A 19,564-nucleotide genomic window follows, 5' to 3' on the forward strand; every position below is an offset into this window, starting at 1 on the left:
AATGAACGACAGTTTTGCTTGGCAATGTGTGAATTCTTCCGTTCGTTATAATATTTTTGGACAGATTAGTTACATTGGTGGCATTAATGGACAAACAAAATTGGACATAACATAAATAAAACTCCATATTAAAAAAATAAATTGCCTTCAATCACAGAAAAGGCCAAAACGTGCGGTAAGTTTGTGCATGAATTTATATGATTGTATTGAAAGTAGGTAGGTAAGTAGCTGGCTGGATGGCTGGGCTTGGGTAATGACCGGTCCTAATATTTTGATGTTTTTTGTTTATGTCAAATACCTTTATATTCTAGACATTTTCATTCAAACGCTTGTACTCATTTTTTTGTTGTTCAAGATATGGAGGAGAACTCTAAACTTCAAATGGAAACCGACGTGTCTGCAACTTCTGGAAACGTATCTGAGACCCAGCAATTGTCAGGATCACATGGCGACGTTGAGATGATTATTGTAGTGGAGAATGTTACAGAGGAAGCAGAAGGTCCTAGTAATAAAAATTCGCCAGAAGTTAAGATAAGTGATAGTGAATCTTATCAATGTCCCAAAGATTCACCCAAGGAAGATATTCCATCACAGAAATGTGTTAGTTCTAATGATGAAACCCATTTAAAACATGTCAGTAATGAGAATGATACACAGAAAAATGTTGTTTCTCCTGGCATAGACACCACTATAATAGATGAAAAACAGGCCGAGCAATCGCAGAAAACAATTAGTTCTCCTATTAAAGATTTAAATCAAAAGAACCAAATACAGAAAACAATTACTTCTGATGATGATGATATTGAAATAATAAACATCAGTAAAGCTAGCCCATCAGAGAAAATAATTAATAAAGATTTAAATCAAAAGATACAAGTGCAGAAAAAAATGACTTCTGTAAGTAAAGATATTCAAGTGATAGATATCACTCACAAGAGCCAAACTCAGAAATTTGTGGTTACTCCTAGTAAAAGTATACAAATAATTGATGTAAAGGGCCAAACATCGAAAATTATTATTTCTCCCAAAAAAGATATAAATCAAAGGAACAAAACTGAGCAATTAGTTATATCTCCTAAGGAGGATGTACAAAAATCAGAACATGTGATAGAGGTAAATGAGAAAACTTCTAATAACCCCCCTATTAAATCAATAAACTTGCAAAATACTGAAGTAAACATAGACTCTCCAAAGAGTACCTCAATATCTAATTCAGAAGAAAAACTTGGTGCTGAGATCATTGAAAGTTCTTCATCTTCTATAAATCCTCAAACAGAAACAAACCTTATCTCTCCCACTCAAGAACCTGCAGTTGATTCTGAAACTGTCAAAGAAAATCCTGAAAACCCTATAGTTAAGGATGATAAAAAGGAAGAAATAGTTTTAAATACATCCATTGACATAAGTGATAAGTCAAATGACTCTCAAGCAAATTCTGATGTAACTGAAAAGGAGCATAATAGAAGTATAAGTAGAGAACTCAAGTCCCTAATTAAATCTGCTAAAGAATCTAAGATAATTAGTGAATGTACTCAACTCACAAGTAAAACTAGAAAGTCCAGAATAATCTTGGACAGTTCTAATGTAAGCTTGAATTCCTCTGTAGAGGCAGATAGAATACAGGGAATACGACGTAGTAGCAACAATTCTCAAAAAAGCAATTGTAGTGAAAAATCTGAAAAGGCACCAAAAAGATCCATGAGGTCTCAGAATCCAGAATTTGTACACAAGGTTAAGCAATTTCTAAATTCTGTCACTGGTAAATTTACAAAGAGTGAATCTGATGATGAGATGGATGAAAATAAAAAGGAAACTCACAGTGAAAGCATGTCACCATCCCCAAAGAAGAAAAAGTTATTAGAAGTTCCTCAACCCGAAATGGTAAGTGTTACATTATAAACTTAAATTATCATTGCACAGATAATATTGTATGAAACTTATAAAAAGGTATCTGACCTCTTTTCAATATTGATATAATATATGACAAATTACAATAAAACTAAATTACACTGATCTTTTTATAAACAAATGTAACAATTTAGAATGGTTGTATTTTGTATTTATAAAACATATACATTTGTATTTATAATATAATACAATGAATTGTCTTCAGAGCCCTGGACTTAACAAGCTACGTTCAGACTCTTATTGTTGGCGGTGTCACTGGCCTGTGGAACAAGCATCCAATGAAAAAGGGCATTCACCGATGCAGTGCACAGTGTGCCCACGTTCATTCCATTACAAGTGTCTATCTGGCAATGAAAGGAGTAAAATAGCCACTGACAAAAGTTGGGTCTGCCCTGAATGTTTGGCTGTGTTACATGCTGAAAGCTCAGAGACAAGGTATGAAATTGATATTATTATGAATAATTTATGTTATGAATACATGCAAAACAAATATATTGAACCATTGTTCTACATATATATTCTAGTTTGTTTACAAATTTATTTAGTTAGTTATTTAAAAGTTTATATAAAATACAAAGCTTACAAACAGTTATATACCAAACCAATTTCAGAATGTTATAAATTTTCTCAACAAAAAATGATAAATTGATAAGACTATCAATGTGTGTGTACTGAATGCACATTTAATGAATTATTATTATTACTTTGATAAACATAACATTGCCATTTGTTAACATTATTTTCAGGTCACCGGCCATGAAGAAGATATCATTAGGTCTCCTTTGTGAACTGTTACAGCATGCGTTGGAGCGAATGATGGATCTCAATGGGGTAATTATAAAATATTTAAGCAAATATATAATATGTTTTTTATCATTTCTAAGGCTATCAGGCTATTTCAGTCAGTTATTTCCCTTTTAATCATAATAAAGGAATAATAGTAATTATTTCTTGAAAACTTTAATTTTATTCTGATAGGTTTAATCTAAAAACCATAATAGGTTCATTTTTTGTATTTAATATTGTATATTTATTTCACTATTTCATAAGTAGCTTTAATAATTTTGCTTGCAAAGTGAAGTAAAGTAACATTCAGTAATCATCTCAACTATGTATCTTTATATCTTCATTTTTAAAATTAGTGATATCTCATGATTATAGACCATTTAATTAATAGTTCAGATTAATCGTAAAGATAAAAAAATTATATAAACAATAATGCAGTAATAAGCGTCATGGCCGTCATCGGCACAACAAAATGGATGCCACAATTAATAATGTCATTCATTTTATTTGAACGCGAATGAGTTAAATAATCATTCATTCCTTTGATTCGAGGCAATTTTAAAAGCTCCCTTCTAGATTAAATTTAATATAGGCAACATTTGTGTTTGATTTTTTTTGTCAATCACTATTTCATATCATACTCGATGCTCAGAATAAATTATAAACTTTCACCGTACGTGAATGTAACAAATGTACACACGTAAAAAAGTATGCAGTACGAAACGCAACCGCGTCGGCAGCTAAGGTGAAATGACCTTGCTACTTATCTGCAGGCGGGGACTGGTAACACCCGTCTCTCTCTTACGCTAACTAATCGATAACACGATTCGAGAGTGCTGTCTCGCTCTGTGCTAATAATAAACGATTCACGTAGATCGGTTTGTTTCGCTTGTTCTGCAGTTCTGAGATCGGTATTTGTCATACCTTCCTTTGAACACGAATTATTGTTTTCAATACCATTTACCTACCGTTTAATATTTTATATTATAAGAAAATATCACGTTTTATTTTCAAATAGCATTATTAAACACTGCAATAAAATGTTTATAATAATTGTTATTTAATTATTCAGAGTCAAATGTAAATGTACAAATCGGGGGATCACATTAGTCTAGTCATTTTCCTATTCACGATAAAGTGAATTTAGTACTGCCGACAATTAACTAATTCTTAGTTATTGTCCGGGACTTCGCCCTCGTGGCCTTTGTCATTGTAAAGATGTAAAGCATATATATAAAAAAGGTTTACACATCAAAATATTTTTAAATAAATGAAATAAATATTATATGTTTAGAAAAACTATATATACAAACATACAAGTGGTAAATTATAAAAAAAAAATACATGTATTATAAAGATAGGTATTTAATCATACTAATATTATGAATCTGCCCTTGGAGAGTTTTTAAGGTCAAATTGCTAATTATTGAAAAACTCGTATTTGTCTTAATATTTGAATCGGTTTTTAATCTAAATATATTTTGTTTTTCTACTTGTTATCATTGAATAAATACAATATATTCAAATGTACTTAACATATGAAAAATGTTAAACTTTAAAACATCTGTTTCGGTGTATTCCATTTTATAGGTCTTTATAATATCTTTTGATTGATATCACACTGTTGAGACTATACTTTGATTTGATTTGATATTGATACAAGGTATTAAGTAAAGTGGTGGTTTAAAATTGACTGTCAATCATAGCATATGTCGAGAAATACCTTTATTTATGCTAATAAGTGAGCAGATTTATTTTTTGTAACACCTAACCAGTATACATAATACTTATACCAGATAATGCAGCGCGTTTCGGAAAAAAAATGGTATATAATATTATTATATAAGTTTCATCCGTTTTAAAATCTGTTTTTGTACAAAAAAAATATTTTTGCACTAAAAGTAAATTCTTAATCAAAATATAGTTTGACGAAAGTTGATACTATCCTGACAAGTGTGCATGACTTTACCGTTGGTTAAAATTGATTTAATAACATTGTAACTAATAATGTTTCAGGTTGAACCATTCATAAATCCGGTGGACCGTTTGGCGTTCCCCGATTACGATAAATACGTCGTACATCCAATGGACCTCACGCTTATGAAGAATAACATTGCTGACGGCCTGTACGGTAGCACTGAAGCGTTCCTTGCAGACGCGCAATGGATATTACATAACAGCATCATATTCAATACACGTAAGATAACAAAATAAACAAAATTATATGTATATTATTTAAATAAAATAAATACAACAAATTCAATAATCTGTAATAACCCTATTATTAAAGATTATTGATTTTTTTGCGACGTAGAAATTTCATATCGTAAATAAACGTCGAATATGTTTAAATGGTCTAAATTTTCAAAGCCACAAAAATTCTTTACATTTCGTTTGTTTTTTTGACCTTCACGTGTGTATGCGGTATAAATTATTTGCTTAAGCCATACAAAATGTTATGAATAAAAAAAATGACCATTTCAGTACAATCAAAACTGACCGGCGGCGCTCGTGCCCTGGTGCGGTCCTGTCGAGCTGAGATGGGTGAAATAGAAGCGTGTCCGGAATGTTACGCGGCGGCGCATGCGCGGCGACCTACCTGGTTCACTGACGTGTGCTCCACCCCGCATGTACTGCTGTGGGCTAAACTGAAAGGTAAGAGGAATTTAACACTGACTCCCAGGAAAGGTTGCATAAGTATACATTTTAAGGTAAAAATACTATACAATACAAAAATAAATTTACGTCAAATTTTGGCAATTATGAAAAACTAGGCGGGGTCCGAGACTTCGTCCGCGTAGTAGAGCATTTTATTACGCTCCCCTGTTTTTTTAAAATACGATAAAAAAATTTTGCACCGTTACACCTGCGAAAGCCACAAGAAAAACCGTTCAGTAGTTTTAGAGATTGGCTTACATACAGATTATATTACATACAGACAAGAATTTAAAAAACCTCGAATCGCTCACACTCATTAATATATTTTTTCTACAACTTTATTAAATGTAGTTGTTTCATTGTAATATCACTATATAAAGTCATTCTGATTGTAAATTAATTTTTTAAATAGGTTTTCCCTACTGGCCGGCAAAGGGTATGTCAGTGAGCAGTGCAGGTTTGGTCGACGTGCGATTCTTTGGCGCTCACGATAGGGCTTGGGTGCCTGCGCGCGACTGTTTCCTGTACTGCGAGAAAGATCCTAACAACTTCAGAACAAAACGACAGGACATACTCGACAGTATGCAGGTAATATACAATATAAATGACTATTTAAAATTAAAAGGTAAAAATATATTCATGAATTTAAATACACAACAAAGTTCTATTAAAAGACTCTTCCGTGTAAAGTATAACTCGAACCCTTTCAACAGTTTTGGTGTAAATGAGTCAAAACAAAACAAAAATTAACGCTAATGTTTTAGTGTAGTTGCACTAAAACATTGATAACTACATTAATATTAAGGTCGAAAAACTTTCACGTTCAGAAATAATAAGAAAAAAAACACGAGATTTAGATTACATACACAAAAAATATATGACAATAATCATTTGAACGTCCGATTGTAATTAAAAAATTTTAAAAATGTAGTTGATTTGGTTAAACATTCAATTATTTGTCGTCGATTTACCATGTCTAAAATTTTAATGGTTTTTTACGGAACTTATTTTTGGAGTCCTTAAATATATCTAAACATTTGAATTAACTTTATAAAACTGGGATAATAGAACTCTTAGAGTTGCTACAACGTTTAATTCTATGTATGTGATGCAATTATTTTAATGTTTTAGGAAGCAGAGCAACACATTCGAAACATATCTCGGAAATACGGTAAATTTTTGTACCCACCGTTTAAAACACCGTTTGATCCAACGAAACTCACCGAACAACTGAAAATGATGGTAAGTGCATTTTATTTTCTTAAGACATTGCAAAGATAAAACCAAGAATAAGAGTTTAATGACACATATTTTGCTTTCTCAGATACCAACATTTGAAGGTGAGTTGCGAAGTCCTGTCAAAGAAAAGTCGAATTCGTCACCGAATCCCGCTAAAGAGAAGAGGAGATCTAATTCAAAGAGTTCAAAGGGTTCTGTTAATGAGGGGTAAGTGACCAATGTATTCACTCGAACTTTTATCCGCTACTGCTGTCTCATTTGGTTTTCTTTAGAGAAATTCTTAGTTCAGCAAAGAGACTCCCATGCCCCGGAAAATGGTTTGCCGTTCCCTCGGACTATGAAGAGGGAAAAGAAAGTGCATCTTTGTTTATGAAAATAAGTCTGCACTGTAATGTCTCGTGCAATTTAAAGTTATTTAAAGTTATATATAGTTATGTTAGTTGGTAGACTATTATTAAGTTCGTATTTACAATAGGCGACTTAGTTTCATAATTAATAATTTAATTTCAGTGATATAAGTGAGAATGATGAACCACAAGCAACCACATCTAGGAAGATGGCGGACGGAGCAGAAATCGCTCGTGAAGGAGAAGAAGACTATTGTATTGAAAAGTAAGAAACATTTAAAAAAATTTAGATCTTTTTTTATAATCTATTTACAACCAAAGCCAGTGAAATAGAAGCAGTCCATCAAAAAATTAACGATATTTTTAAATATTAATTGTAATATTTGCTTGACTTGCTTTAATATTTTCTGGTATCCTTTCGTAACTGTATACGATATTGTCTCATAAAAGATTTAGTAGCCCTGTGTAGTCGGAAAACATTCGTAACTTGCTTATGCTTGTTTCTGGCGTTAATTGAAAGTACGTTATAATTTACAGAAAATATTTTACGTTTTTAATAACATACATCTCATTATAGAATATATATTGTGAGAAGTGTCTTTAAAAATCAATGAAGTGTCATCCAGCGGCCATATTATATTGAGCTTGTCGGTCAAAATATAAGTCTTTAAGTATTATCCATAATAATGATTTCAATTTACAGAGATAAATCTATGGAAATTGATGTTTGCCTATCAAAAGAAAAAGAAATATCAAGGAAACGACGTCGGTCGGATCTCGAGGAAGCTGTTATCACTATAATTGAAAGTAGCAATAGTGACAAAAGGAAAAAGGTTGAGATTGAAAGAAATGATGTAAAACTTGACTTTGTGTTGGTAAATAAATCAGAAAAAAATCAAGTAGATATATCCAAGGCTGAAGATAATATAAATGAAACGCCAAATGATAAAGTGGAAGTATTGCCCTCGTCATCTAAGAACGATGCTAAAGAATCGACAACTAGTGCAGTAGAAAAAGAAACTCCAATTGAAAAGACTCCCGCTAAAATAAACATTAAAATTAAACCAACTAGAACAAGTACTCCAAAGGAAAAAGACGAGAAACAAGGAACACCGAAGCAGAGACCTGCTAGATCAGAAAAATCAACTCCAGTTGAAAAAGAAAAGTATGAGAGTAAAGCCCAAAAAAGGAGAAATTCAAAAAATAAATCTTTCAATAACAGTCAAATTGGAAAGATTGAGAAAGAAAAAGTTACTGAGAAAAAAAGTGATAAAGACAATACTAACAGTAACACAAAAGATAAAAGCAAGGACATAACCATTACAAAGGTTAAAGGTAATGAAACTGATAAATCTACAGAAAAATCAAATAAATCGAATGTAATGACAGACAATTCAAAATCTACTGCAGGCCCATTGAATTTCGATGACAACACAACATTAGCGGTGATAGCTCGAGACGGTACCAAAAGTTCCATTCCAGGTCTTCCAACGATAAGCAGCGTCCGAAGTCTTTCAACTGTACAAAATTCTGAAACAAATAATAAAACGTCAACAAACAATAAAAACATAGAAATAACAGTTACAGCAAATTCCGATTCGAGTATATTTATACCAACAAGCACAGATAACGTTCGCAATATGAAGGAGGCAGTGAACAAACTTCAGAAGCTAAGAAACGAGACGGAGCCACCTGTAGTGGGGAGGGTCGGAGTTCGTTCCTTCGCAAGAATGACCTCTCCCGAAAAACAAGCAAACACCAAACCAACTGAGAGTGTAGAAGTTGAAATCAAATCTGAACCAATCGACTTTGACGACGCTGATAGGCAGTCGGAGAAAATGGATTTAATGAATGCGTTCCATCTCCGTCCAGTAAACCCACCTAGCTCCGGTTTGCGAGGTGTGCGAATAAATAAGGTTGTTGTAGCGCCTATTGCGCGGAAGTCAACTGTGTCTAAACCTCCAGAAGCCCGAGTCAAAGCTAAGAAAACCTTTCCACAGCCAAAGAAGGTTGATGATGGCAGATCAGAGTTGAACAGTAAGAATTCAATGGTTTATATTCCTATACAGCCACCAAGTACTCAAGCCCCTGTTAGGCCAACACGACCTATAACTTTGAACGGAATGGCGAACTCACAGTCTGTTAGACCTCAAGTATCAACAGTCACTTCTAATGGTAAGTTTCAAAGTCACCTAAAATATAATATGTAGTTTTTAACTAGCAATACAGTAAAGTACACAGTAATTTAATAAAGGTATATTGGTTTTGTACTTTCCTTAACTTTCTTTTTAATATTTTTCTTTACGTTTTTTTCTGAAGGTTACCAAAATGGGTAATAGTCGACTCCGCCTATTGAAATTACTAAGGAATATTCCTAACGTTGTCGATACGTCTTACATAACATTATATGTCTTTTGGCCGTAGAGTAACTGATGACTGGGTGGCGCCGACCCTGATTTACTGACTTTTTATATTATATCATAAAGCTACGAATATGAGACATGACCAAATGAAGCTTATAATAATATGCTTAAACAGTGTGTAATCTATTTATATTATTGCAGTTAACAGCATAGTCAACACTATGACAACTCCTCTAATTCCTATGACGTCATCCCACGCTAACCCAATCTCTACGTCTACTGGAGCTGCGAACACCACGAACACGATATGCGTGCCCACCGTCGGACAAGTCCCCACCACCGTGCACACTGTACCACTGATAACATCTCTTAATGGGCAATGGACGTTTAGTTTACAACCTGTTATGTCAGTTGGTGCTCTTGAAGTAAGTATACAAAATTATAATAATCTCAATATTTTAAATATATAAGAAAAGCAGACAAGTTAATAATAATAATAATGTCCTTCAGACCGATTTCGGCCATGGCGGTCAATCTCAAGAGAGATTAGCCAACTGCTCAGAACATATTATAGTGCATAAGCGTACGCGCAAACGCAGGTGCACTCTCTATGCCCCAACTCTCATAATCCGATTGGACGGCATTCCGACACTTGCGCAAAATGTTCAGGCGCAGGACCGACGGCTTTACGTGCCTGCCGAGGCACGGGAGTGTACACATTCCAACTTCCAGAGTGCTACTGAGAATTTTCGAAAGGAAAAACTCAATAACTTTTTATCGGCTCGACCTGGAATTTTAACCCAGAACCTCCGGGTCTGCGGCCCTACATGTAGCCACTAGACCAACGAGGCAGTCAAGACAGACAAGGTATTGGTGTGATGGTATGCTCTTACCATTGCCATAAGTGGACCGGACTTATTTTAAACACATTTTTTATGTTTAAGGGTACGGCGTCACCACCGGTAGTCAATGGCTTGTCAGATCGCAATAATTCAGGAACTGCGACTCCAGTAGCAGCCGCATCCACCTCGCAATCAGCTCCTGCGCTTAATACATCAACACGACCCACACCGAACACGCAATCAACACAACCTTCTAGTAGTACCACAAGTAGTGAAAGCACTCCAGGAGAGGTATGTAAAGTGGTTTGAATTGAAAGGAAGAAACTTTTTTTATTACGATACTATTAATGACAATATAATGCTGTAAGACTAAAGGAGCCAGCTGGTCCCCTTTAACTTTGAAATCAATAACATTTGATTATAAGATACATACAGATAAAATATGTAATGTGCAAGCAAATGTGTAATGAGCTTTGTGCAAGCTCGTCTGGGCAGGTACCCACTCATCAGATATTCTACTGCAAAACAGCAGTACTTGGTATTGTTGTGTTCCGGTTTGAAGGGTGAGTGAGCCAGTGTAATTACAGGCACAAGGGACATAACATCGTAGTTCCCAAGGTTGGTGGCGCATTGGTTATGTAAGCGATGGTTAACATTTGTTACAATGCCAATGTCTATGGGCGTTGGTGACCACTTACCATCAGGTGGCCCATATACATACGCATTCCTATTCTATTTTTTAAAAAAAGGTAAAATTTTGTCCATAATAAAATTGATTTATTTACTAAAATAAAAAGATGTTAACACCATATAACATAAATAATAATTAGTCTTAACTTACTAACTATTAAGAGCTTATATTCATTTATTTATAACAAAATAATTTTCTTTTTTCATAAAATGATTCATAAATCAATGTAAGCCACATTATTTATGTCTGATTTATTTAATATACACAAAAATATAGCTCATAAATATATATACAATAATGTGATAGAATATACTCTTCCCTTCTTTCAGCCTCCAAGACTGCAGCAGCGACCACCTCTTCTTAATCCTCTAGATTCAAACACACCAATTGGATCTGTACCGCCTCCGTCCACTGCTGGACCACTCACCGCGAAACTAAACCAAAATGCAGTCAAGGTAAATATACTAAAATAAAAATAATTTATAATTAGAAGATATGTAGAATAAAAAACAATGACAGTTTCCTTCACAGCTGAGCAAGAACAAGATTAATTATAAATCAAACAAAGCATATGTCAGTTCTATGATGCTTGCCGTTGATTTTTGATTAACAATTTCAGATTTTATATATTATAAAACAATTGTATAGCATAATCTTTTGACGAGTGTAATTTTTAAATATACTTAATAAGCCTAACATTAAATGTTAATTTATTTTGTCCAACATTGCGAAAGGGATTTACAAAGGGCAATGTAGTGAAATAGTAATTTATTCATAACAAATTAAATTTCTTAATAACATAATAAAATCTAGTAAGTAATTTTGATAACCCTACTCGCTGGTGCGTTAATCTTGTTTTGGACACAGTGCCATCGCCCTACCGTTATACGTTAATCGCTTTGATTTACTCGAATATGTACATACGTCAATTTTGCGGGACACTGCTTGATTAAATGTAAAAATGTAAACACAGTTTTATTAAATGAGCTTCGCAGTGAAAGTGTTAACATTCAAGTATTCTATCCAATTAAAAAAAAATATATCTTCTGAGCTATCTCAATAATTAACATGAGTACCATTCAAATGGCAGAAGGTAAGCAACCAACCTTAGAATTGCATATTCCATGCGATTTGCTAATAACTCTGACAACACATCCATTTATTATCATCTTATTTATATCTATTTTAATAGATATCAAATCATTACTTTTCTATTATTCAACTGTTTCGTCTTGGAGTGAGTGGCTTGACTAAAACCAGCGGTTATCATAATCATCATTTTATAAATTGATTTTACTTTTCAGTTGGCAGATTTCTTCCGAAATCTCTTGGAAGACTCTTTAGAGAAGGTCGATGAGCCAACGTCACAGGCAACGATTCTTAAGTTGCAGCTGGAACAAATGCAGTGGAGGTATCAACAAGAGATCAAGGAGTTAAAACACAACCATGGTAATCTATTATATTTATTACATGACTGCACTAAAAAAAAGTGTAATGTTTTCAGGGTTCATGCATGTACCCTATTCAAGGTAAACATATCTTAGATTTTCGAATTGTATGCGATTTTCTGATTGTTCTGCTGTATTATGCACTATAAACAGTTCTTGTTTAATTTACCTTTATTTATAATGCAACACTATTCCACTTAACTAGTTATAACCAGATTTGTTGCAATCGGAACTTTAGAAGTTCCGATTGCAACTTCGCGGACATTGAAAACGCCATTTTTCGCGAATTCATAGTGAATATCATAGATTATTCAAGACCTCGATATCAGTGTCAAAGTTATTTATTTTGGTTTATTCCTGTTGTGGTTGGAATAGGCGATATGTATTTTTTTTAATTTCACGATAACTTAAGTTATATAGAACAGATTTGAATTAAGGGATATCGCTAAAATTCTTTCCATATTATCCCAATTGACACTGGATATAATTATTTTTTTAAACATGGCGCCATTCTGCTACATCAAACTTTTTTTTTTTTTTTTTAATTTTAAATTACGTACTTTGTCATATTGATATAGTGAGCGGGAGTCTGTATTCTTACAGAAGTAAGTTTACGTTCAGTATTTAAAATTCTTATATAATATTTTATATTTTATGTTGTATCATTAAACATCTATTTAAGGAAACTTGAACTAAACGTAAGGTTCTCTATTAAAAACGTAATAGATGTTGACTTTCGTTAATGTCTAAATCTTTGCACATTTATATTTATACCAATGTAAATGTATTTTAAAAGCGATTTATTTTTATTGATTAGTTCTGATGTTTACAAGACAAACAATTAATGTTAATTGGATATTGTTACTTTTAGATCTTACCATCACTGAAATGCGAGCATCGTTCGAGAAGGAGAAATCGCGGGCGATCAGCGAGGCGCGTCGCACCGCGCAAGTTGAGTTGGAGACTGCGGTCAAAGCGGCTAAATCGAAACAGTGGTAAGTTGTATGTGGCAGGATATAAAGGGACTATGATGTTTCAATCACCCTTTTTATATGGGTCTATCTCGTATGGCTACAGATCTCTCTTGAGATTGGCCGCCGTGGCCGAATTCGTCCTGGAGGACATTATTATTATTGTGGCTACAGATTATGAAGTCTTGTAGTTTGGGAGGTTACTTTAGTAGCAGCACGATTTTTGAAAGTTGGTAGCGCTGTACTCACGTACATATAGAACAGGACTAGGAGAACAGATCTATCCGGTCGTGTCAGAATACCGTTCCATCAGACTATGAACATGAGGTAAAAGGTCTGATTGTGAGTGCGCCCATACGCCTGCATTTTAATATAGCTTTCATAGTTGGCTAGTTAGTTGTTCTTAGTATGTTTTTTGTAAAAAAGGTATTTAAGGTAGTATTAAAACATTTGACAAATAAATTTACTTGTATGTAATACACTATGTATGTATTGTATTTTTCCCAGGTGCGCTAATTGTAGTCAAGAAGCTCTGTTCTACTGTTGTTGGAACACATCATACTGTGATTATCCTTGTCAACGAGCTCATTGGAGCCAACACTTTTCTGTCTGTACACAGCAGAAAAATCAGGTACGTTATTATCTTAACAAACATGTAATATTTACATAAGTTTTAAAAACTAAAATCTGATTACCAAGAAGCACGAAACACATATATTAATAAATCTAAATATTAATTTCATACAAAAATTGTAAACAATAAATTTCAAATTTGTTTCAAATTGTTTAATAGACTATAACACAGCACTCGGAAACGAGTCTAATGATACAGTAACAGCCTGTTAATGTCCCACTGCTGGGCTAAGGCCTCCTCTCCCTTTTGAGGAGAAGGTTGTGGAGCTTATTCCACCACGCTGCTCCAATGCGGGTTGGTAGAATACACATGTGGCAGAATTTCAATGAAATTAGGCACATGCAGGTTTCCTCACGATGTTTTCCTTCACCGTTAAGCACGAGATGAATTATAATCACAAATTAAGCACATGAAAATACAGTGGTGCTTACCCAGGTTTGAACCCACGATCATCGGATAAGATTCACGCGTTCTAACCACTGGGCCATCTCGGCTTATACCATATAATGATACCTCACTAGTCAATTAGTCAATGGGTTGATTTATGGTATACCAATATGTTGTACTATATATGTTATACCATATTGTTTAAAATATTACGTTTTTATGTTCGCTTTGTGCTCGAAACTCAATATATTGTTATCGGAAAATTATTTCAACCTGTAGTTTGGTAGTTGCCAGTGCTTACTCCATTGGTTCTGTGTCTATAATCGGTTGCGTTGGATTATAAGAGTCAGCGAAGAGACAAAGCACTTGTGCACTATAATATCTTCTATACAGAGTTGGATAGTAGTTGAGTAAAGCTGCTGTCAAAATCGATTAGAGGAACAATGAGATTTTACTAACTGAATAAATAGGTATGACAAGCATATTTACATTGTTTTTATGTGTTCACTAATCTTTTTTTTTTATAGAATAGGAAGGTGGACGAGCATATGGGCCACCTGATGGCAAGTGCTCACGAAACGCCCTTAGACATTGGCATTGTAAGAAATGTCAACCATCGCTTATAGCCAATGCGCCACCAACCTTGGGAACTAAGATTTTATGTCCCTTGTGCCTGTAATTACACTGGCTCACTCGCCCTTCAAACCGGAACACAACAATATCAAGTATTGCTGTTTTGCGGTAGAATATCTGATGAGTGGGTGGTACCTACCCAGACGAGCTTGCACAAAGCCCTACCACCAGTGATCTACATCATCTACACAATAGATAACTATATCACAATAGATAACTGTAAATGATTAATGACTTATTTTTTTAATCAAATTTGAAACAGTCCCACCCGCCGCAAAGCTGCCCATGACGCAGGCCGCATTTCCATGCTGTTAATAAATTATATATATTATATTTTTGTATGAAATCCTCTTTATAAGTTTTTTTTTACAGGAAAATAATGGCAACGACACTGGGAATTTATTAGAAAAAAGACTACAACCGGCTCCGGATAATCTGCCAGTGAGTGATAATTGTAATGGTTATTTATTTACTAACTTAGAGATGTGATAACATAATTTAACCTGATAAAATGTTTGGTAATAAATATAATCTTATTAAACAGTCGACTTTTTTTTAATTAATGAAAGAAATATATTAAAGAAAATAAAAATTGTATGCGAAATTGATGTTGTATCACTTTCAGATTAATATACTATACTATGACCATATACATATTGTCATATATGTGTATATATATATACATATATGACAATATGAGACATATATGATAATTATGAGACAATGACACCGTTTGAATCATCATCATAAAATTTGGCATATATATGTATTTTTGGCGAGCCGGTTGGCGTGGTTGATAGATACTTGCCTTTCACGCCGAAGGTTGTGGGTTCGATTCCCACCCAGTTTCCATAGCAAAAGCTCTGCTTAATTTGGTATCAGATGGCCGTGTGTGAATAATGTCCCAGTATATTCATAATCTATATACCTAATATATAAATATATACTTATATATATATATATATTATAATATATATAATAATATATATATAATATATATATAATAATATATATTATATATATATTTTAATTCGTTACTCATAAACTTAGTTATTATCCATTAAAATCAAATTAATAGAATTTGAATTAATTCAAAACATATCGAATCCTGATTTTTTATAATTAATTAACATAGAATAAAGTTTGGTTTGATTAAGTAATGTCATCTACGTTATGTCTCTATTGGCGTTGCAGAAGAGCTCCCAGACGCCGGCGCTAACGGTGGGCGGGAAGATCGCCCACACGCGCGTCTACGCACCGGAAACACAGCCACAGAAGACTTCCATTATAGGTATATAGTTTACTAAACAGCGGAAATACTCACGCTAAATTTGATTGCACTTGCTCGATTAAAGAAAATAATTTAAAATGGCGGCCTGTGACTATAGTACCGTCAGCATGTTTTATTTTTAATTGCTTTTTTGTCTTGTTATATTTTAAATAAACGTTACTAAGAAATAAAAATAAATATTTATAATATCCATAAAAGACCTTTTAATTTTTTTTTATAAATAATAGAATATCATAACTTACTCATTTAATTATATTGAAATTAAACACCCTTATATAGTATGGACCTTAGTCAACGTCAATTACATTATTATCATATTAAACTAAGATATTTTTGTCAAAAATCTTATCAAAGTAGCTTCAATTTCAATTTGACGAGCCGGTTGGCGTGGTTGGTAGATACTTACCTTTCACGTCAAAGGTTGTGGGTTCGATTCCCACCCAGGACAGACATTTGTGTGCATGAACATGTTTGTTTGTCCTGAGTCTGGGTGTTATTATGTATATAAGTATGTATTTACAAAAGAAAAGTAGTATATGTAGTATATCAGTTGTCTGGTTTCCATAGTACAAGCTCTGTACAAGCTTAATTTGGGATCAGATGGCCATGTGTGAAAAATGTCCCAGGACATTATTATTATTTAATGTATTTTAAACAAAGAATTGCGTAATATTGTTTGCATGTGGTGGTGTTTGTACGTGGAATGTGGCCTTGTGATGTGTACATTATAGTTACCTTATTTTATATATTAATAATTATAATATATATCTTTCATTTAATGCATTAACCCAGAACATCGCCAAAAGAACGGATATGGAAATGGTTAGCATATTTTATTACATTTAGTTTTATTCATAAATAATAAATGAAAGAACTAGGCTCTAGATTATGAGGTCATGGATTTGAGTCCACCGCCCAAACCAGTTAAAATTATTGGAATCTGTTACGAAACTCAGCAGTAGCTTGGAAAGTTGGTGGTGTAAGCTAGTTTCCATCAAAAATAATCATGCTCAAAAGCGGTCAGGTGTAAATAATTATTAATTATAATATATATAGCATATAATAATGTATATTAATATTTTCAGTGAGTATGGTTGAGGACCAAAGCGGCACCCAGACAGTGAAATGCCTGGGCACATACAAGCCAACTGGCGCACAGGTATCGCCGTTAATCCTAAATAAACAAGTATGTAAAATTTATATTAAATAATTCATTATATTGCAATTTATTTGTGGCACCATGGATGAGACATATCAGTTACCTTTTTTAAGTAGTAAAGTAACAGCCTGTAAATGTTCCTGTATTGTACTGTTGGGCTAAGATTTCCTCTCGAAAAGGTTACATTTTACAATAGAAAAGTGAAAATTTCAACATTCTTAGCTAGGAAGCGTAGGATTACTTCCTATAAGCGTATCGATTCTAATGGTGTATTTATGTTTGTTCTATCGTCATGTCTGAGAAATTTCACTTGACGCTCATACTTCTCTATGTATTTATAATGCACATATATGAAAACTTATATCATATATATTATTCAGTCTTATTTGTGATTACTAAATAGTGATGCACTGTACATATTCGTGTTTACGCTGAGAGTGATACAATTACTAAATCCGTTTTCTAACTTAGGGAACTGTGAAATGTGTGAAAGAAAAAAAATTAACACATGATTAATATATGAGACAGTTGCCAAATGAAATAAATGTGTGAGATAATATTTATAAAATACTAGCTGCGATTCTCGTTCGTCCACGTCAAAATTATATAAGCATGTACATAATATCAGGACATCTTTATATATATACCAAATGTCGATTCTCATTACGATTAGTTTAACGCTGTAGTCGTGAGGTAACAAACAGGCATACAGACAGTGTTATTCACGCATTTATAATATTAGTATATATTACAGCTGTTACAAATAATTTTATATTTCATAGATAATGAACAACGAAGAAAACGCTGCGAAGAAAGTGGTCACGTCAGGCGGATATCTCATTGTTGGCGCTAGTACCGGCAACCAGCCCCTCGTGACGCCTTCGCGACGCACGCACACCATCCAGTACTACACGTGAAATGATTTAACCATTAGTATTAAAAAACCAGACTGCTTATAATTGTGGTTAATGCACATTATAAATATATTGTTCGGAAGAATAACATGATGAAAATGTGAAAGATTCGCGATGACGTCAATCCAAACGGTTATGTTGGTGACAAATAATATTTTGTGTTCAAATTTAATGTTGTTAAATGTGGTTGACTGTGTTATCTGTGCTGCCATGACGGAATTTAAAGTAAGCGGTTAATTTGTATTATTTCTAAATTGTGAATGAAAAAAATTAATGGAATAAAAAAGCTAGTACTTTAGCGAAACTATGTTATGATGTAAAGTTATTTTTTGTAAAATCTAGTAATAATAATATTTACAATTAAAACAATGGATAAGATGGAAGAAGATAGATATTATTTTGTCTATTGGTTAGTTGATTTGGTTAAAACCACTTACCAGATTAAAAGCTAATAATAATTATTATATATATATATATTTCTTTTATATGTTATTTCAAAAATGTAATGGCACCTAAATTTGCAATTTGTAAATAAGATTGTGAAAGAATCTTTTATTGTGCCAAAATACTTCTGAATTAATTACTTTATTAAATGAATAATTATGTGAAAATATAATGCATAGACCAGACAAGTAATATCCTTAACAATTAAGTTATGCAAAAGGCATCATATTTTATTAAAAATGTTTAATTTTTTTTTTATTAAGTATATTCCAATATTACATTATTAATATACATTTTTGTATATAAATTTATTCATATAATTTAAATATATTCTGAGTAAAATAAAGCTATAATTCATTGTATATGTAGTAACTTTATGAGTTAAAAACATTATAAAAAATAATGTTGTTCCGCTATGAGCCATGTTTCAAACAACTGTTTATATTTTTTATTATGGGTCACACATAGTAAAGTATAGATTTTTAGTTTTATTTAAAGCGTATGAGACATAACTTGAAAAAAACTGTACATATTTATGAATCCAATTCCATGTATTCTTAACTACTTTGTTGGGAGAGAAGTTGATCTTGTACCATTTACGGACTGGTACTAACAAGCTCCGGATCTAAAAGGCAAACAAGAGCTACATCGCCAAATTAATATATATGAAAATTATTAAACTAAATTGTCTAAAAATATATATAATATTATAAATGTACAAAAATTCCAGTCAGTAGGTGTGGATGACGATAGAAACAAGTAGTACTCGTCTTGTGTTTTTTTTTTTAATCATGTTCAAATTCAAATTCGTCAATATCAAATTTTTAGAAACAGATTGGGGGGAGGGCT

At 32.9% G+C, this 19,564-nt stretch overlaps 1 protein-coding gene across 4 annotated transcripts; it reads left to right on the forward strand.

Annotated features, from left to right (window-relative positions):
- Window positions 1-2: 2 nt before the first annotated feature.
- On the forward strand, window positions 3-18,677 carry LOC126773626 (protein kinase C-binding protein 1-like). Of its 4 annotated transcripts, none has more exons than XM_050494637.1 (21): window positions 3-175; window positions 356-1,881; window positions 2,114-2,343; window positions 2,655-2,739; window positions 4,711-4,891; window positions 5,179-5,349; window positions 5,765-5,940; window positions 6,484-6,594; window positions 6,677-6,798; window positions 7,102-7,203; window positions 7,642-9,113; window positions 9,503-9,726; window positions 10,246-10,434; window positions 11,164-11,289; window positions 12,139-12,283; window positions 13,154-13,277; window positions 13,761-13,884; window positions 15,280-15,348; window positions 16,093-16,198; window positions 17,284-17,357; window positions 18,140-18,677. In XM_050494637.1, the coding sequence occupies exons 2-21, from the start codon at window positions 358-360 to the stop codon at window positions 18,272-18,274; spliced, it is 5,490 nt and encodes a 1,829-aa protein (XP_050350594.1). In that variant the 5' UTR covers window positions 3-175; window positions 356-357; the 3' UTR covers window positions 18,275-18,677. The 4 variants fall into 4 exon arrangements, with proteins under 4 accessions (XP_050350594.1, XP_050350570.1, XP_050350584.1 ...); XM_050494613.1 differs by having other exon boundaries at window positions 17,284-17,384; window positions 18,140-18,676; XM_050494627.1 differs by having other exon boundaries at window positions 16,102-16,198; window positions 17,284-17,384; window positions 18,140-18,676.
- The last annotated feature ends 887 nt before the right edge of the window (window positions 18,678-19,564 follow it).

This window comes from Nymphalis io, chromosome 2, assembly GCF_905147045.1.
Source record: "Nymphalis io chromosome 2, ilAglIoxx1.1, whole genome shotgun sequence".
NCBI classification, from domain to species: Eukaryota; Metazoa; Arthropoda; class Insecta; order Lepidoptera; family Nymphalidae; genus Nymphalis; species Nymphalis io.